The sequence below is a fragment of the Ranitomeya variabilis genome, chromosome 1 (genome assembly GCF_051348905.1).
Source record: "Ranitomeya variabilis isolate aRanVar5 chromosome 1, aRanVar5.hap1, whole genome shotgun sequence".
Lineage (NCBI taxonomy): Eukaryota > Metazoa > Chordata > Amphibia > Anura > Dendrobatidae > Ranitomeya > Ranitomeya variabilis.
In genome coordinates, this window is record NC_135232.1 from 259,523,533 (window position 1) to 259,544,924 (window position 21,392).

The window sequence follows — 21,392 nt, forward strand, 5'->3', positions numbered from 1 at the left end:
CAGTCCGTACCTGCTCCAGCCTTAGGAGCAGTATAGCAAGTATGACATGGCTGATTTACTCTCCTGATGTACACCAACTATTCCAGACTGACCCTATTCACTATAATGGAGGATTCATGTTGCATTGTCACTTAAAGTAAAAACTAAAACAACATGCTCCCATTATTTTTAACTAGATCTGTGACAGTAGAACATTGTTATCTACTGAAAATGTATGTCCCAAGCCCTTTCTAAAGGAATAAGAATAGACGGAATCAGAGTGCACTGATTTACTATCGCTTCACTGTTTATTTAACTACACAAATCTGTCAGTAAAATTACAGTAAAAAGGTACAGAATTGATTAGAAATGACAGACAATTTTTATACAACCATGTCTTGACATTTTTATCCCTCAATTTTGTTTTAAACACAGTTAATTGCATCCCAGTGGTTCTGTTTAATTAGCCTTTAAAAACGGCCTTTTCCAAGGCATCCTCCTTATCGCTGTATTCGACGTGAGCTGGGTAGTTAGTGCAGTCATAGCGTCCACATGTTCTGACATATTCAAGGAAGTCTGGAGCCCCAGGACACACAACGTTGTCTGCTAGGATCACAGATCCTGTCTTGATCACACCACATTCCTATTCAAGTTGCAGAAGAAGACACAATTACATGTACAAATAGTCATAAAAGAATACAACACAATGCACTAGAGCAAATGTTTACTGCATTTTATGTCAAGTAAGGCCGTGAAACATGGACCATCCTCGCACCAAAAGACCTGGCCTGACTTCGCAGCCTCTAGACCTGAGCTAACTGCCTCCTACAGGCCCATGATGTACAGTAGTTAGCTCAGGGTGGGAAGCCAAGACATTAAACCCAGGTCTCATGATGTGAGGATGGTCCATTTTTCACAGATGTGGCCTAATTTAGAATGAAATGATTAATCATACTCAGTTTTGCAGTGGATTTAAAAGGGTTTTCCCACGAATCTTATAAATGTGCTCCTGCTGTGTACTGCGTAATGGCTGTGTCAGACTGGGCAAGGACATTGATCATACCACAGCTACTGGGCAGTGGGGGAAGCAAGAAAGTATACAGACATTACAGCATGGGATCACAGCTGATTCTTTTTGTGAAGTAAAATTTTCCCTTAGTGACAGACCCAATTTGGTACTTAATGACCAAGCCAATTTTTACAATTCTGACCGCTGTTACTTTATGAAGTTATAGCTCTGGAACGCTTCAACATATCCCACTGATTCTGAGACTATTTTTTCGTGACATATTGTACCTCATGTTCATGTTAAAATTTATTCGATATAACGTTGAAAAAATGGAAATTTGGCAAAAATTTTGAAAATTTTACAATTTTCAAAATTTTTTACTTTTGTACTCTTAAATCAGAGAGTGGTGTCACACAAAATAGTTAATAAATAACGTTTCCCACATGTCAACTTTACATCAGCACAATTTTGGAAACAATTTTTTTTGTTAGGAACTTATAAGGGTTAAAAGTTGACCAGCGATTTCTAATTTCTCCAACAAAATTTACAAAACCATTTTTTTAGGGACCACCTCACATTTGAAGTGTCAATATAACAGAAAATACCCAAAAGTGACACCATTCAAAAAACGTCACCCCTCAGGGTGCGCAAAACCACAATCAAGAAGCATATTATTCCTTCAGGTGCTTCACGAGAACTAAAGCAATGTGGAAGGAAAAAATTAACATTTTACTTTTTTCACAAAAAACTTCCTTTGGAACCAATTTTTTTATTTTCACAAGGATAAGGAGAAAATGGTCCACAACATTTGTTGTGCAATTTCTCCTGAGTATGCCAATACCCCGTATGTGGGGGAAAGCCCCTATTTGGGCGCATGGCAGGACTCAGAAGGGAGGGAGCACCGTTTGACTTTTGAACGCAAAATTGGCTGGAATCAATGGTGGGCGCCATGTCGCATTAGGAGACCTCCTGATGTACAGTGGGTACAGAAAATATTCAGACCCCTTTAAATTTTTCACTCTTTGTTTCATTGCATGCATTTGGTAAATTCAAAAAAATTCATTTTTTTCTCATTAATGCACCCCATCTTGACTGAAAATAAACAAATGTAGAAATTTTTAAGTATTCAGACCCTTTGCTCAGACACTCATATTTAAGTCACATGCTGTCCATTTCCTTGTGATCCTCCTTTAGATGGTTCTACTCCTTCATTGGAGGCCAGCTGTGTTTAATTAAACTGATAGGACTTGATTTGGAAAGGCACACACCTGTCTATATAAGACCTCACAGCTAACAGTGCATGTCAGACCAAATGAGAATCATGAGGTCAAAGGAACTGGCCAAGGAGCTCAGAGATAGAATTGTGGCAAGGCACAGATCTGGCCAAGGTTACAACAGAATTTCTGAAGTACTCAAGGTTCCTAAGAGCACAGTGGCCTCCATGATCCTTAAATGGAAGAAGCTTGGGACCAACAGAAGTCTTCCTACACCTGGCTGTCCAGCCAAACTGAGCAATCGTGGGAGAAGAGCCTTGATGAGAGAGGTAAAGAAGAACCCCAAGATCACTGTGGCTGAGCTCCAGAGATGCAGTAGGGAGATGGGAGAAAGTTCGACAAAGTCAACTATCACTGCAGCCCTCCACGAGTCGGGCCTTTATGGCAGAGTGGCCCAACGGAAGCCTTTCCTCAGTGCAAAACATATGAAAGCCTGCATAGAGTTTGCTAAAAAACACATTAAGGACTCCCAGACTATGAGAAATACGATTCTCTGGTCTGATGAGATGAAGATAGACCTTTTTGGTGATAATTCTAAGCGGTATGTGTGGAGAAAACCAGGCACTGCTGATCACCTGCCCAATACAATCCCAACAGTGAAACATGGTGGTGGCAGCATCATGCTATGGGGGTGTTTTTCAGCTGCAGGGACAGGACGACTGGTTGTCATTGACGGAAACATGAATCCAGCCAAGTACAGAGATATCCTGGAAGAAAACCTTTTCCAGAGTGCTCTGGATCTCAAAGTTGACCGAAGGTTAACTTTCCAACAAGACAATGACCCTAAGCACACAGCTAAAATAACAAAAGTAGTGGCTTCAGAACTACTCAGTGACCATTCTTGACTGGCCCAGCCAGAGCCCTGACCTAAACCCAATTGAGCATCTCTGGAGAGACCTGAAAATGGCTGTCCACCAATGGTCACCATCCAAACTGACGTAACTGGAGAGGATCTGCAAGGAAGAATGGCAGAGGACTGTACTAGCTCAAAAGGCTCCTTCTACTCAATACGAAACAAAGGGTCTGAATACTTATGACCATGTGATATTTCAGTTTTTCTTTTTTAATAAATTTACAAAAATTACTACATTTCTGTTTTTTTTCCAGTCAAGATGGGGTGCAGAGTGTAATGGGAAAAAAGATGAACTTTTTTGAATTTACCAAATGGCTGCAATGAATCAAAGAGTGAAAAATTTAAAGGGGTCTGAATACTTTCCGTACCCACTGTACCTAAACAGTGGAATCCCCCAACCCTAACTCCAATCTTAACCACAACCCTAACCCCAACGCCACAACCCTAACCCCAACACCACAACCAAAACCCCATCGCCACAACCCAAACCCCAACGCCACAACCCAAACCCCAATGCCACAACCCAAACCCCAACGCCACAACCCTAGCCCCAACCTTAACCCTAGCCCAACCCTAGCTATAACACCAACCCTAACGAAAAAATGGAAATAAATCCTTTTTTATTTTATTATTTTTACCTAACTAAGGGGGTGATAAAGGGGGTTTGATTTACTATTTCTTTTTACTTTGCTCACTGTGATAGGGTCTATCACAGTGATCAAAATGAATCAATAGGAAAAATTTCCTATTGTTGCCGGCCTCCAGATCTTGGAGGGTGCACTGCACATGTGCCAGCCATTTTCTTGCCAGAAGAGGACTCTGACAGCCGGGACACAGGACCGGGGGATGCAGGAGGGTCCAGGGTCACCCGAGGGGCTCGGGGGACCCCATTTCTCTCCTCTGATGTGCTAGAACATATCAGGAGAGTAATTAAATGGGAAATCAGACCTTTTTTTTGCGGTCGCCGTTATTCTATGAATAACGGTGATCGCAACACTGGGGTCAGTAAAAACCAACCCGAATCATGTTCTCCAGGGTCTCAGCTATCTCCGGTAGCAGAGTCCCTGGAGAGTTTCCGACGATGGGGGGGCGCTATACACTTATTTCTCAGAGTCGTTAAAAAGCAGAGCTGAGGAATAAGTACCCTTTATTACCGCCGTTAAAAGGTGTATCGGCGGTCGGTAAGGGATTAAACAATGTTTTACTTCAAAGAAATAACCAGCTGTGATCCCGTGCTGTAGTGTCTGTATACTTTCTTTTCCTTTCTCCCCTGCCCAGGAGTTGTGGTATGATCTGGCCATGTCCCTGTATGGTCAGGCACAGCCATTACATAAAAGATTATCTCAGCACAGGGACATTTTATTTGAACACATCCAATTGTGTAACCTATTATTTCAAGGTCTATTAATTAAAAGTTACTTTTGTTTGTGAGTCAACCCCTTTAATTCACACAAAAAAACAACAATGACATTTATAACAATACTCATTTTATCTGCTGCTGATCCAGTGCAGACAATGCTAGCATTGTGGCTTGGCGCTGGAACAGAAAAGATGAGTAAAGTTTGTGGTCTTTTAGAAATTTCTGCAAGAAGCCGCTAAATGAATTTGTTGTCTCAGCAGTTTGTACCCCACAGGAATTAACGAGGACTTCACAGACAACATTGCTATATAAAAAAAAAAACAGCAAATAAAAAAGTGTGTGCCTTCTAAGAAAACTACCGCCTTACTTTATGTGTATTCAGCTAACACATCTTTTGATATCTTATAAAGTCTGGATATCTCATTGATCAACAAGAAGCTGATCAGCTAGTTGATCTCACTATTATGATCATTGTCCCTTACTAGCCATCTTACCATTAAACCGGAGACAAGACTATGGGCCCAATTCATCATTTGTGGGGGGTTTTAAGTTACTTTTCTTTTTTGTCTTGTAGTATTCAATCATGTTTTGGTGGCAAATTCTTCAATATGGCGCACAAGGGTCATGCTTTTTTTGTCATTAACTTTTTTTGTGACTTTGTAGAGCAGAAAGTGTCACACAGTGCTTTAAAATGAAGCAAGAAAATAATAAAAATAAAAAATCACTCCAGGAGACCCTGGAGTGCATTTTGGAAACAACTTGACAAATTAGCTGCAAAATCAAACAAAAAAACACATCCACAATGGCAAACATTTGAAAAAAAAAAAAAACAGGCATAAGAATAACAGACTTAAAAAAAAGTCACAAATGAAATTAAGAATTTGGCACAAATTAAAAACAGGCAGTATATGTACAGTGGCATGTAAAAGTTTGGGTACCCCTGGTCAAAATTATTGTTATTATGAACAGTTAGGCAAAGTTGAAGATGAAATGATCTCTTAAAGGGCTAAAATTAAAGATGACATTTCCTTTGTATTTTAGGCAAAAATAAATATATTGTCGTCATTTTTCTGTTCATTTTAAAAATTATAAAAAGGAAAATGGATTAATGCAAAGATTTGTGTGATCAGATACCTTTGACCAAGGTTTCAGACCTGAATTAACCTGTTCGGTTTATAGCTTGTTCACCATCATCATTTAGAAAGCTTAGGTGATGCAAATTTCCCAGCTTTACAAAAACCCAGCCTCCTCAAACCTTGTACCAAAAAACAGCAGCCACTCAGAAAATAAAAATGGTGGAGGCCCAAAAGGCATGAGAAGGCTATAAGCAGAAAGCAAAGCATTTAAGGTTCTCTTTCTTCAGTTTGAAATGTAATTAAGAAATTGCCAAGCAAAATTTCAGCAAGAGTAACTTGTAGGATTGCTAGAGCGACAAATCACAACCCCCACTTGACTGCAAAACACCTTCAGAAAGATTTAACAGACTTTGGAGTTGTGGTGCATTGTTCTGCTGTTCAGAGACACCTGCACAAATATGGCCCTCATGGAAGAGTCATCAGAAGAAAACCTGTCCTGCGTTCTCACCATAAAATTCAGGGTCAGAAATATGCAAGAGAACACCTAAATAAGCCTGATGCATTTTGGAAACAAGTCCAGTGGACTGATGAGGTTAAAGTAGAACTCTTTAGGGTCAGAATGATCAAAGGTATGTGTGAAAAAAAAAGGTACAGAATTCATGAATCTCTGTCCGACTAATTAATACAAAGCCAGATACTACTTAGTGTGCAAGTGCATATTAATGTATGTCTATTAAACAAAATTCAACTTTATAATGTAGTTAGACATACATATTGCTAATTTAGCTTATGGTAAGTGGTGTGTCTGAAACCCTTTTACCACCATACATAGTTACCATATAGAAGCTACATTCATGATAAGGCATAGAAGAATATGGAATGGTCTCGCCAAATACCGAAGGCGATATACATCACTCAAAAGATTCATCCTTCCTAGAAGTATGGAATGGTGGACACTCTCCCCAGACAAATCTTTTGAGTGATGTATATCGCCTTCGGTATTTGGCGAGACCATTCCATATTCTTCTATGCCGTATCATGAATGTAGCTTCTATATGGTAACTATGTATGGTGGTAAAAGGGTTTCAGACACACCACTTACCATAAGCTACATTAGAAACATAGGTCCTCTTGCACATGGTGTGGTAATATACATAACGCTCTTGAAGCACCCAGATTCGCTTCTGATTTCTATACTGTAGTGAGTATTCTTATATATACCTGCAATAGAGGTATCATATGTGGAGTATACCAGTTGTAAGGAGCATTTATTTATGCATATACTAGGTAGACCAATGGTCCCCTTTAGGTCTTACCATTGCATAGACTACTATATATCTACCGTGTAATTGTATACCACATGAATGTATTGCTTGTCCTTGCACTTTGGTTTTATGTGATGATTTATTTTCGATTTTATCATCATTGAAAGTTATATATTAACCCAAACGCTGCATAGCTCAAATAGAAGCATACTGAACCCGCTGGAGAGCATTGTAATTACAGCCACAGCTGTGGTTACAATGCAAAGTAAGAGAGCATGGATTTAGTCAAACTATTTGACCAACTCAGATTTTAGAAGACCTGACATAGGCTTTTTTTTTTTTGAGAGATCTGCAGGATGGTAGTGGGGCGGATCTCTCCCTCCACTTCGGGTCTTGAGAGTGGCACACATCCACGACTCACATTTAAACTTTCAGTTAAGGTTTTGGGGTGTCAGTGTTTGGTTTGCAGTAAGAGACCTAGCACTCAACTTTAGGTAAGATGCAGCAAGAAAAATTTACTGTAGTAAATACAGGAAAACGTTTCGGTCAATTGTGACCTTCATCAGTTACAGCAGGTTATTAAATAAAAGCCGGTAACGGGAATTATAATCGCTGCACGATCATATATCAAAATTAGTTCAGCGTGGTTGTTGTAGGCAAACCTGCTATGAACAAATAGGAAGATTCCTGGAGCTGCAGTGCTCTCTGACGCGGCATCCACCGCTTGTCAGTGTTTGGTTTGCAAGCATCAGAGCAGGAGGAGTCTGTTTGAGACTGAGTAAAGCCATTGACACACCCACGAGTGATACGGCAGTGCAGTTGCCCACGGCAAAAGATTTGATGCAGACTTATGAATGATCCAGCTGCAAACCGGAGGATGAAGTTTGAGTTATTTTGTAAATTGCCAAAATAAAAGACGTTTAAGTTGGACTAATCTGGGTTACTGCCACTTTACGACACTCTTGTGAAAGCCACTGCATTACAGTGGCTAGACATCAAAATATCAGTGCATGCAAAAAGATCCAGAAATCTCACAGAACTGGAAGAATTTTCCAAGGAGGAATAGATGAAATTACCTAAAAAAAAAAAAGAGCTGAAAGATTCTCGGCTGGCTACAAAAAGAGTTTACAAGCTGGGATAATTTCAAAAGAGGATGCTACTAGGTACTAACCATGCAGGCTGCACAAACCTTTGTATATATAATTTTATTTTTTTATTTTTTTTGCCAGAAGTAATAAGGGAATGTGTCATCTTTAACTTTAGGACTTTTAGACATCATTTCATCCTAAACTTGCTTAACTGTTCACAATAACAGTAATTTTGACCAGAGGTGGCTAAACTCTTACATGCCACTGTATACTTATTGATCACTCTTGTAAAGAACATAAAACTGGGCTGTATATTTTCTGTAAATTAAGAATGCGTAATGATGATTTATTACAGAAAATAAAATAGAATATAGTAATAATAATAGAATATTATAGTATAATTATCATCACTGTATTGATTTCATAAAACAATATGACAAATACAGTTAGGACCAGAAATATTTGGAAAGTGACAAGTTTTGGCACTTTAGATGTATACCAAAACATATTCAAGATAGTTATATAATAAATATAAGCTTAAAGTGCAGACTCTGAGCTTTAATTTGAGGGTAAGGGTTAAGGAATTATATATCTTAAATATGTAGCTGGCTCTTGTTAAAGAGACCAAAAGAAATTGGACAATTATGTAAAAAACTCTTAAATGGGCTGCATGGGCTATCCACGCATTAATCCCTCATCAATTAAGCAGGTAAAAGGTCTGGAGCTGATTCCAGGTGTGGCATTTGCATTTAGAAGCTGTTGCTGTAAACTATCAACATGTGGTCAAAGAAAATCTCAATGGAAGAGAAATAGACCATCATTAGGCTGAAAGAAATAAGAAATCAGATAGCAGAAATGTTACGAATAGCCAAATGAACGGTTTGGTACATTCTGCAAAAAAAGGAGCACTCTGAGCTTGGGGACTCAAAAAGGCCAAGACGTCCACTGAAGATAACAGTAACAGATTATCACAGAATTGTTTCCATGTGAAGAAATCCCCTTCACAACATCCTTCCAAGCAGGTACGGACTGGGGCTGAAATTCAGCCTTGGCATTTGAAATCACACAGGCCCATGTTGTCCCCGTCCCCATGAACCAGATGGGGATATATTACTAATATTACCCTGGATGGAGGAAATTAAGATTTTCTACAAGACCAATATTTCTAATGATTCCCTTGGCCTGCTGGGATAAGTGATGGAGTCAGCAACTTTGTGCTCTGTCACAACTCTTAACAGTATGGGCGTCTTGAGAACACCTATTCTGTTAACAACTTAGCAGACAAAGCAGCCCATGACCAGACAGGCCCTTCTGGCATTTGCCAGAATTGCCAGTCCGGCCCTGCTTCCAAGCGACAAACCCTCTCGATTCATCTTATCCGAGCATGCTTGGGTGTTATCCATGTGTTGACGCTGTCTAACAGCCGCAAATCATGCAGCCGCAGGGCCTCGTTCACAATATACGAGCACGCCCAGATGCTTGGATAACACGTTATCGGAGCACGTTCGCTCATCACCACTCTCTATGAAGTAGGAGTTTCAGTATCTACAGTTGTGTGAAAAAGTGTTTGTGCCCTTACTGATTTCCTATTTTTTGCATGTTTGCCACACTTAAATGTTTCAGATCACCAAACAAATTTAAATATTTGACGAAGATAATACAAGTAAACACAAAATGCAGTTTTTAAATTTAGGTCTTTATTATTAAGGGAAAAAGAAATTCAAACCTACACAACCCTATGTGAAAAAGTGATTGCCCCCTAAACCAAATAACTTGTTGGGGCACCCCTAGCAGCAACAAATGCAATCAAGCATTTGCGCTAACTAACAAGTAGTTTTTTCAATGCTCTGGAGGAATTTTGGCCCACTCATCCTTGCAGAATTGTTGTAATTCAGCCACATTGGAGGGTGAACAGGATTTACCGCGACAGACAGGAGCTAGAAGACTGCAGCAGAGTCTGATTTCTCCTATTCCTGCACGGATTAGAAGCACTTTACCTTCTTATTAAACGGTGTAATTTTATTTTGGCAGTGCAGGGGTTAATCTGCTCTGTTGAGAGTTCCTGGAGCATTTAAGTTCTCATCTGTGCACTGTTAGCCACTTCCATCTCCTATATAATCTGGGTCCTTGCTAGCACTCATTTTCAGTGGTACCTTTTGCTGCATGGCTGGAGGTTGTTAGTGGTTATTATTGGAGAAAGGCATATGGTGGATTTATCTGTGACTGTTGCTAGATTTTGAGTATGTGATAATTCCGTACTTCTCCTACTTTGGTGTAACCCCATCCTCCACTCCCCGATGCATTCCTCTCCTGTTACATGTGTGAGTATATTTGTATGTTTAGTATTTTTCGTTACCCCTGTTTGTACTACCTTGTTAGTCTGGTTGGTGTACTGTGGTATACTACTACTTCCCTCTTTTCTGGGTGGGGGGGGGGAAGGGTACAGACTGAGGACAGCAGATTCAGGAGCTAAGGCAAGGTACGTGGCCCTGGCATCTTCACCATCAGAAGTAATCCGGGGAACAGGGCGAGCTAGAGCGCCCCCTAGCATTAGGGACAGGGAAGGAGCCCCTGGTCCCAGGACACCTGACAACAGTGTCGTGACAGAACATGAACCGTCTTTTTAAGGTCATGCCACAGCATCTCAATCGGATTAAGTTCAGGACTTTAACTAGGCCACTCCACAGTCTTAACTTTGTTTTTATTAAGCTATTCAGAGGTGGACTTCCTAGTGGATTTTGGATCACTGTCCTGCTGTATAACCCAAGTGCGCTTCAGCTTCAGGTCACGAATAGATGGCCGGACATTCTTCTTCAGGATTTTTTGTGAGACAGCAGAAATCAGGGGTTCCATTTACCACAGAAAGTTTTCCAGGTCCTGACGCAGCAAAACAGCCCAAGACCATCACACTTCCACCACTACATTTTACTGTTGGTATGATGTTCCTTTTCTGAAATGCTGTATTACTTCTATGCTAGATGTAATCTGACATACACCTTTCAGAAACTTCAACTTTTGTCTTGTCAGTCCACAGAGTATTCTCCCAAAAGTCTTGGGGATCATCAAGAGGTTTTCTGGCAAAAGTGAGACAAGCCTTTAATGTTCCGTTTTGCTCAGCAGTGGTTTTTGTCTTGGAACTCTGCCATGCAGGCCATTTTTGACAAATCTCTTTGGAGTCATGAACACTGACCTTAACTGAGGCAAATAAGGCCTGCAGTTCTTTGGATGTTGTTGTGGGGTCTTGTGACCTCTTGGATAAGTCATTGCAGTGCTGTTGGGGTAATTTTGGTCGGCCAGCCACTACTGGGAAGGTCCACCACTGTTACTGGTTTTCGACATTTGTGTATAATGGCTCTCACTGTGGTCTGCTGGGGTCCCAAAGCTTGAGAAATGGCTTTATGACCTTTTCCAGGCTGATAGATGTCAATTTCTTTGTTTTCCACTTGTTACAGAATTTCTTTGGATGACTGCATGGTGCCTAACTTTTGTGGATCTTTTGGTCTAATTCACTTTGTCAGGCAGGTCCTATTTAAGTGATTTCTTGATCGAGAACAGGTATGGCAGTAATTAAGCCTGCATATTGCTAGGGAATTTGAACTCAGTTTCCTAAAGATGTGATAAACCACAGTTAATTTGTAAAAAACAAAGTCAACACTGGCGCTCACCCAAGCAGATACAAAACTCCTTAGCTGCGAGAATCAGAACCGGGTAGTGCCCACCCACATGTATACTCAAACAGAAAAATAAAATAGAAACCGCGCTTAAAGGAGAGAAACAGCAATGCCGGAACGGTCCACAAATAAAGTGCTCAAAGCGGAGCAACACCACTACTCTCCCTGAGGATATCAGCCGTAGTGGTATACCCCCCTGCTCATAACAAACCCTACAACAGTGCCACCTAAAGAGGACAACTGAGGCTGATCCGCTTACCTATGTGAATACAGGGTTGCGGCGTGCTGGTTATAAATCCCGGGGTTTCCGGTTGTATCCGCAGTGTACGGTGGAGCCCTATACCGTGCTCATCTGTGGATAAGGGGAGTTGTCCATGGTTGTGGCACGAGCTGTGCCAGATGGAGGGGCACGCTGCGGGACCAGGAGCGCTCCAGCCGGGTATACACATACACTCGCCGGGAACTATAAATGGTTAAGGACTCTCGTTCCCGGCGAGTGTATGTGTGTGATACAAAATACTGGTTGGGAAGTCCGGGGTTAATAGGATGGGCGGGACGCAGAGATGGCGGTATATAATGCAGTGGGGTGAGGGATTTCGGTAACCCTGATGAAGAAGAGCTTAGTCTCTTCGAAACGCGTTGGTTAGACCATCCTTTCCCCCTTTTCTGGAGCGCTACGGCGATCCGTACTGTTAGTGACGTCACTAGTAGGCGGGGCCTACCAGCCATCTTGCTTTCTCTTTTGCTCTATTCCTCGTGGTATCCAGGAAGCGCTACCGGCCGGAGCGCTCCTGGTCCCGCAGCGTGCCCCTCCATCTGGCACAGCTCGTGCCACAACCACGGACAACTCCCCTTATCCACAGATGAGCACGGTATAGGGCTCCACCGTACACTGCGGATACAACCGGAAACCCCAGGATTTATAACCAGCACGCCGCAAGCACTGTATTCACATAGGTAAGCAGATCAGTCTCAGTTGTCCTCTTTAGGTGGCACTGTTGTAGGGTTTGTTATGAGCAGGGGGGTATACCACTACGGCTGATATCCTCAGGGAGAGTAGTGGTGTTGCTCCGCTTTGAGCACTTTATTTGTGGACCGTTCCGGCATTGCTGTTTCTCTCCTTTAAGCGCGGTTTCTATTTTATTTTTCTGTCACAGTTAATTTGTGTTTTAATGGGGGTGGGGGAATCAGTTTTTCACACAGGTCCCTGTAAGTTTGGATTTCTTTTTCCCTTAATAATAAAGGCTTTAATTTAAAAAAACGCATTTTATGTTTACTTGTGTTATCTTTGTCTAATATTGAAATTTGTTTGGTGATCTGAAACATGTACAGTAAGTGGGACAAACATGCAAACGAATAGGAAATCAGGGAGGGGAGCAAACACTTTTTCACACAACTGTAAGTCTACTATAAAGAGAAGCCTTTATGAAAGCAAATACAGAGGGTTCACCACAAGGTGCAAACCAGTAATCAGCCTTTGAAAACGTTCACACATTCTTTATTCGGTCAGTATTTTACATTATTTGAAAGCCCAAATCAAGAGTGGAACACATTCCTCGGTTTATCTATCATGACAATTTGACAACGGAGGAAAGGGGGCGACTGCGCATCCTTGAGAATCTACAGGAGGTTGTAATCAAGCCGGCAGACAAGGGGGGTAATACTGTCATCTGATCCAGATGTGACTATGAAAAAGAAGCGTATCGCCAATTAGGTGATAAAGTATGCTATAAAAAATTGACTTTTAACCCCTTTTCCGCCTTTACAACTCAGTTGGTGGCCATCATTAAGAGAGCACAAAATGATGGGACCATTACTAAGGAATTAGCAATAGCTCTGGTGGTCACCGAACCTATGATTGCAACCTTCTACACGTTACCTAAGATCCATAAGGACGTGCAGTCTCCCCCGGGATGACCAATTATTTCAGGGACAGGAAATTACTTGGAAAAGGTGAATCAATGGATAGATTCTAAACTACAGCCCCTAGTGGAGGAGTTGCCTTCTTTTTTGAAGGATACTGGAGAGCTCCTCCGCAGGGTGGACGGATTACATCTAGAAAAAGCTGACGTTGAGTCGCTGTACACCAGCATCCATCACAAAGATGGGTTGAGGGCTGTGGAATTTTTCCTAGGCATGTCAACACTCCCTGTGGGAATTAGAAATTTGATTTTAAAACTTTTGGAATTTGCATTAACGCATAATTTCTTTGTTTTTAAGGGGTCCTTCTTTCTGCAGCTCCAGGGGACTGCTATGGGGGGCGTCTTTTGCGCCCGCAAATCTTTTCCTGTGGCTGTGGGAGAGGGACCTCTTCCTGTCAGATCAGTTGGCGTCAATGTGCAGCGTTCTATCGTGGACGCGGTACATTGACGACATACTGCTGATCTGGCAGGGTTCCATTGGACATATTCCTTACATATTATGGGAGTTACGAGGAAATTGAGTTTTTAGATGTTCAGTTGAGGAGGGATGCTAATGACGAAATACAAACCAACATTTTTCATAAAAAAACAGCTACGAATATGCTGTTGCACGCCTCCTCCTCACACCCCAGACATATTATACAATCTGTACCAACCGGACAATTCCTGCGATTACGCAGATTATGCTCTACTGATGACGACTTCCTCATACAGGCGGAGGATTTAAGATCGAGACTTACTGATCGAGGGTATAGTAAGAGGATGATCAAACAGGCTTTTAATAGAGTGAGACATTCCTCTAGTGGTGACCTTCTATATAAGACTCGGAATAAGGAAAATAATGATATTGTACGATTTGTGACAAATTACCACTCCCAGTTTCCTATGCTTAGAAAGGTGCTTGATAAATCATGGCACATTTTGAGGGCTGATCCAGTCCTTGCCAAATTCCTACCTGAGAGGGCCGCCATCACTGCCAGACGTTCACGGAATCTCCGTGATATGTTAGTCCGCAGTCACTATGTTGATAATTCACTGAAAACATTTCTGGTTACGGTGACTGCGAGATGTGGATGTGTCCCATGTGGTCGCTGCGTGGCATGCCCTAATATAGATCACTGTAACACCTTTGTTGGGGCTCACAATAACCGAGCATATAACATTAAAAAGAGAATTACATGTGAGAGCAAAAATTTTATATACTATGCCACGTGCCCCTGTACAAAAATATACGTGGGTCTCTCTACGAGGCAATTAAAAACACGGGTAAGAGAGCACGTATTGGGCATTGCTGCAGCGGCGGCCTGTGAGGACAAGTCCACATTAAAAACAATTCCTCACCATTTTAATTTATATCGTGGCTGTGATGGCGGCCTCCTCAGGGTGAGAGGAATAGATATGGCAGAGGTAGGGATTCGGAGGGGTGATATTCTGAAAAAATTGGCCCAGATGGAGTCCAGGTGGATTTGGACCTTAGGTACCTTACATTTATCTGGACTAAATGAGAATTTGAGCTATGCCCCTTTTCTTTGATGGCTTGTCTGAATATATCGAGAAAGGCTTCAACTATGAAAGATATTGATTTTATTCATTTTAATGTTTTAATTATAGTTTTATTAATTTCTCTTGTTCTCTGTGCAGCGATTCAAGGTGGTTTAAATAACTATACTGATCCTTCAAACCGTATCTGATGAATGGACTCATTTATTCCTGTGGCCTCCCAAACGAGGAATATGGCAACATAAGCAACTATGCCTTAGTATTTAATTATGTTTATTATGTTAATTACTCTGTACAAAATAAGGTGCGGACATCTATGTTGATATGATAACTGATTGTTATAATTGCGGTGGTGACAATAGATGGATTTACATTGCCGTATAATGAATAATAGACCACCGTTTATAATCATCTTATATACATATATACAATATGCGATGCTATGCCTCTGCCTGCATGCGCGGTCCCACTCGGCTCCTGTGACTCCCCGGGGCATTCGGCGTCAATATGCGGTGCTGTGTGACGCCGACGCTCTGTGGTGTCGTGGTTGCCGTGGGGATGCACGGGTCACATCCGGTAGGACGCCGCTATGAATCATTGGCGGCCACAAGTGAATCAGTACTATTTAATGCACAGGACATGAGGAAGTGTGTGCCCCTGACGAAGGACGGACTGAAACACGCGTTGGGGAGGGCGCACACTCTCCTGGTTCCCTACCTCTAGCTGCACACTCTGCACTTTATAGTGAGTATATAATACCTATTGATTATAACATGAAGTCTCTGATTGGGACTTGATGTAGTTAGGAGTCACACTTGTGACGGATGGTTGGCTTAGGGTAGCAGCAAATATGGGGTTAAGACCCCCATTTTTAGTATTATAGATTATTCTGATATGATATATGTACACTGGTGGGGATATACAGGGGTGTGATGTGCCCTGGTATTAATGTTTTTCATGGTTGTAAGTGACATAGACCTGGCAATTTTGTATTGTTATTGTTTCTAATAAAGAATATATGAATTTTAAATTGGACTAGTACATCGTTTTATTCCCGAGTGGAATTGGGTTGCTATGTAATTGATATGTCCGCTATGAGAAAGTGTCCACATGGGGGTCTATGATTGACATTATATGAATATAAGCTTAGAATCTCCTTTAATATGTGGTTGTGTTGGTGGTTTGTGAACACTCAGAGGAAAAGTATAATGGAAACACACGCACCACTTCTGCATTTTTCGCTCACTCCTAGTTTTGGCTTACAAAAAAACATCTAAAGAAGCAGCCCCAGTTCTGGAAAAAGCATGCTTTGGTCAGATGTATCTAAAATCATCCTATACCACAATGATTGGAAGAAGAAAGTATGGAGAAGGCTTGGAACGGCTCAAGCACACCACATCCTCTGTAATGCATGGTGGAGGCACTGCGATGGCATGGGCCTGCATGGCTTCCAATGGCACTAGATCCCTAGTGTTCAATGATGATGTGACTGACAACAAGCAGTTAGATGAATTCTGAAGTGTACAGGGCTATACTTTCTGCTCATATGCAACCTAATGGAGTAAGGTTGATTGTATGGAGCTTCACAGTACAGATGGACAATGACCTAAAACATACCGTGAGAGCAACCCAGGAGTTTAAGGAAAAGAAGTGGAATATTTTGCAATGGCCGAGTCATTCAATAGATCTCAACCCCATCAAGCATGCATTTCACATGATTAATTAAAAATGTAAGGCAGATAGACCCACAAAAAAAGCAACTGAAGTCAGCTGCAGTAAAGACAAAGCACCACAAAGGAGAAAGCCCAGCCTTTGGTGACATCCTTGGTTTCCAGATTTCAGGCAGTCAATGCCTTCATTGGATTCTGTACAAAGTATTAAACCCTTAACTATCGCCGATATGCCTTTTAACTGCGGCAGTTAAGGGTACTTTTGCCTCAGCGCTGCTTTTTAACGGAGCTGAGAAATAAGTGTATAGTGCCCCCAGTGTCAGAATTTCTCCAGCATCTCGGCTACCGGGGGTAGCGGAGATCCCAGAGAACATGATTCGGGTTGGTTTTTACTGACTCCAGTGTGGCGATCGCCATTATTAACCCCTTCCCGACCTATGACGCATACGCTGCGTCATGAAAGTCGGTGCCAATCCGACCTGTGACGCAGCATATGCGTCATGGAGGGATCGTGTCCCTGCAGATCGGGTGAAAGGGTTATCTCCAATTTCACCCGATCTGCAAGGGACAGGGGGAGTGGTACTTCAGCCCGGGGGGGTGGCTTCACCCCCCCATGGCTACGATCGCTCTGATTGGCTGTTGAAAGTGAAGCAGCCAATCAGAGCGATTTGTAATATTTCACCTATGAAAACTGGTGAAATATTACAATCCAGCCATGGCCGATGCTGCTATATCAACGGCCATGGCTGGAAACCCTGATCTGCCCCCCGCCACCGATCTCCTCCCCAGTCCTCCGTTCTGTCCCGTACTCCCCTCCGTCCGCCTGTCCGCTCCTCCGTTCTGTCTGCTCCCCCCGCGCTCCGATCCCCCCCCGTGCTCCGATCCCCCCCCCCCCGTGCTCCGATCCCCCCCCCCCTCATACTTACCGAGCCTCCCGGTGTCCGTCCGTCTGCTCCATGGGCGCCGCCATCTTCCAAAATGGCGGGTGCATGCGCAGTGTGCCTGCCGAATCTGTCGGCCGGCAAATTCGTTCCAGGTACATTTTGATCACTGTGATAAAACCTATCACAATAATAAAATAAAGAAAATATTTTCCTATCGCCACGACAGCACCCACAACGAGAGAGGGGATCCGCCCACCTTCCGGACAGGAACCTACAGGTTAAAAAGGGGCGGCCCCCCTCGCCCTCCAGTTTGGGTTCCTGTCCGGACGGCGGGAGCCTACAGGTTTTGCTTACCCAGGTCCGCCAAGCCTCTGTGCGGTGTCCGGGTGAGAACGGCAGAGTCGGGGGCCTGGAAGCAGCGTCGGGGGAGGTTCTGTTTTCAGCCTCCCCCCTCGTCTGGCAAGGACCAGCTCGGGGAATGGCTGAGCGGTCGAGGTGGCGTTCCCGGGGGAAGGCGCGCCGCCCCGGGTCGTCCACACGTGTGCGACGCTGCAGGAGCACGTCGGCACTTATGACCCGGAAGTAGATGAACGACTTCCGGAGGAGGCCGGGAGGAAGAGCGCGGGACCTTTGAAAAGAAGGCAGCGCTTGGTGAGTAGTGTGCGGCAACATGTCTTCTACAGGAGACGCCGAACACCGACAATTAGCTGAGCAAAGGAGCAGCAGCAGATCTCACACTGGAGATGTGGCACGCGGGCAGCAGGACTCTGGCGCGTCACGTCGCATCTCACCCCCTCAGAAACCGGTACTCTATTGTTTCATCAGCAGTGGTGAGTTTGATATTTGAGCCATTGACTGATACAGATTGTCTCCTGTACTATGCTTTTTTATAGGGAAAAAAGACCTCAAAATCCAAGCATAAGCAGTGCGCGTTATGCACGGAGCCACTAGCTGACACCTATCTAAAGAAATTATGTCAGTTGTGTATATGCCGTACGTTAGAGGAAGAGGCCCCCCTTCGTGTATCAGACTTAAGGGAAGTAATTAGGGAAGAAATAAAATCGTCCCTTAAAATTAAACGGCATGAGAAAAGTAGCATGGAGATAATATCCGATTCCAGCCCTTCATTACAAGAGGGTGAGTGCTCGGAGAGTTCATCATCAGCCTCCTCAGATGAGGAAGGAAGGCCTTGTTTCTCCACTGATAATATGGAGACTTTAATTAAAGCAGTCCGTGCAACTATGGGGGTGGCAGAGAGCAAAGAGCCAAAAACCACCCAGGAAATCATGTTTGCAGGACTGAATCAGAGAAGTCGCAAAGGTTTCCCCGTGGTAGAGACCATTAAAGATCTGGTCAGACAAGAATGGGACAAGCTGGATAGGGGGTTCTTACCTTCGGCCGCAAAGAGAAGGTACCCCTTTGAGGATGACACCTTATCTCAGTGGGTGAAAGTCCCGAAAGTGGATGCGGCAGTAGCCTCTACCTCAAAAACAGCCTCACTACCATTAGAGGATGTAGGACTTCTTAAAGATCCCTCAGACAGGAAGGCTGACATGCTCCTTAAGAAGGTGTGGGAGGCATCATCTGGAGCCTTTAAACCTGCAATCGCAGGCACCTGTACGGCGAGATCAATCATGGTCTGGGTGACTCAGCTGGAAGAACAGCTTAAAGCCAAAACACCTAGGGATAAATTACTAAACTCCCTGTCTCAGGTCAGAGAAGGAGCGGCTTATCTGGCAGATGCCTCAATTGACTCCCTGAAATTGGCTGCAAGATCGGCCGGGCTCTCAAATGCAGCCCGACGGGCGCTTTGGCTAAAGACCTGGAAGGGGGATGCCCAGGCAAAAGCCAAATTATGCTCTATTCCATGTAGGGGTGAGTACCTATTCGGCCCGGTGCTAGATGACATCCTTGCAAAGGCAGAGGATAGGAAGAAGGGATTTCCTAAAACATTTAATCCCACTTTTAGGAACGCCTTCCGGAGACGCATGCCCTTCAGGAAATTCCAGTCAGACCAGCAGGGATATAATCGTGACTGGGAGACGTCGGATCAGAAGAAGAAAGGTGGATACTATAAAAACCCTTCATCTTTCTCAAGACGGAGACGCAGATAAAGCAGGTCTGCCAGTAGGGGGAAGACTAAAGTTCTTCTCAGCAGAATGGCAGAAGATAACTTCTAGTGCCTGGATAATGGGGGTAGTCGGGTCAGGTTTAAAATTAGAGTTTTTGAGAACTCCCCCAAATCATTTTATTGTAACATCGCTGGATACTCCGGCCCAACAACAGGCCTTAGAATTAGAGATTCAACAATTGATTACAAAGCGAGTTATTGAAGAAGTACCGAAACATCAGGAGAAAACGGGGTTTTATTCTCCGCTGTTCTTAATCTCTAAGCCTGATGGGTCCTTTAGGACTATTATAAATTTACGTAAATTGAATGAATATCTTCAGTACCACGCTTTTAAAATGGAATCCATCAGATCAACAACTAAGCTTTTGTTTCCTAGGTGCTACATGTCAGTGTTGGATCTCAAAGATGCGTATTACCATCTTCCAGTTCACCGAGATCATCAGCAATTCCTCAGGATGGCAGTATGGGTAAACCATCAGATTAAGCATTTCCAGTTTTTAGCAATGCCCTTTGGCCTATCCATGGCACCTAGAATTTTTACAAAGGTTGTGTCGGAAGTAATGGCCCATGTCAGGGAAAAAGAAACCCTGGTAGTGCCCTATCTAGACGATTTTTTGATAATTGGAAATTCTATCACTCAGTGTACATCTAGGGTAAATGCCATAATATCATCCCTACAGGGACTCGGATGGATAATCAACTGGGAAAAGTCAAAACTAGAACCCACAAGACATCAATCATTCCTAGGTGTTCTTCTAGACTCAGAAAATCAGTCATCCTTCCTACCAGAAGGAAAGAAGCAGAAGATCATTCAGAAGATCACGGCCGTAAGGAAAGCTCCAAACTTAAGTTTAAGAGACGCAATGTCTCTTCTAGGATCTTTGACTGCGTGTATATCGGCGGTGAGATGGGCTCAATCTCACACCCGAATGCTTCAATACGAGGTGCTTCAAGCAGAGAAGGATCTTCACGGTGCTCCGAGCGGGAAGTTCAGTATATCACCTGCCACTCTTCACGACCTCAGATGGTGGCTAGATCCAGTACATTTGTCAAAAGGAGTCCTCTGGACCATCACTCCGGACAACGTGGTCACGACAGATGCCAGTCCGTTCGGTTGGGGAGCCCATATGGGAGACATTCTAACCCAGGGGCGTTGGTCAATTCTAGAGTCCCAAAATTCCTCAAACCTAAGAGAGCTGGCTGCAGTCAACCAGGCTCTTCTTTGCTTGCTACCTTCCCTGAAGAATTCGCACGTACAAATACAGACAGACAACATGACTGTGGTGTCCTACATCAATCATCAGGGAGGGACAAGGTCACGATCCCTAATGACCACTGCAGCACAGATATTGTCTCTGGCCGAGGATCACTTACAGTCTCTGTCGGCAGTTCATATAGAAGGGAAACTCAATATAGAAGCAGACTACCTCAGTCGCCATTCCCTTCGTCAGGGAGGGTGGTCCCTAGACCAGCACATATTCAATCAGATAGCCAACCTGTGGGGATTGCCGACAATAGATCTGTTTGCTACGAGGGAGAACAGGAAAGTCAGGAGGTTCGCATCCCTACACATAGCAGACCAACCTCTCATAGTGGACTCCCTTCGCGTCCATTGGGACTTCCGGCTAGCATATGCCTTCCCTCCTATGTGTCTAATTCCGATAGTTCTCAGGAAGATCCGGGAGGAAGGAGCCAGAGTAATTTTAATCG

General features: G+C 43.3%; 1 protein-coding gene across 1 annotated transcript in view; it reads right to left on the bottom strand.

Moving 5' to 3' along the window:
- Window positions 1-265: 265 nt before the first annotated feature.
- Window positions 266-21,392, bottom strand: part of LOC143813472 (catechol O-methyltransferase-like) — an 80,500-nt gene continuing 59,373 nt past the window's right edge. The window contains exon 5 of the mRNA XM_077293387.1: window positions 266-622. Coding sequence (XP_077149502.1) covers window positions 443-622 — 180 coding nt within the window. The 3' untranslated portion in view covers window positions 266-442. The remainder of the gene's footprint in view (window positions 623-21,392) is intronic.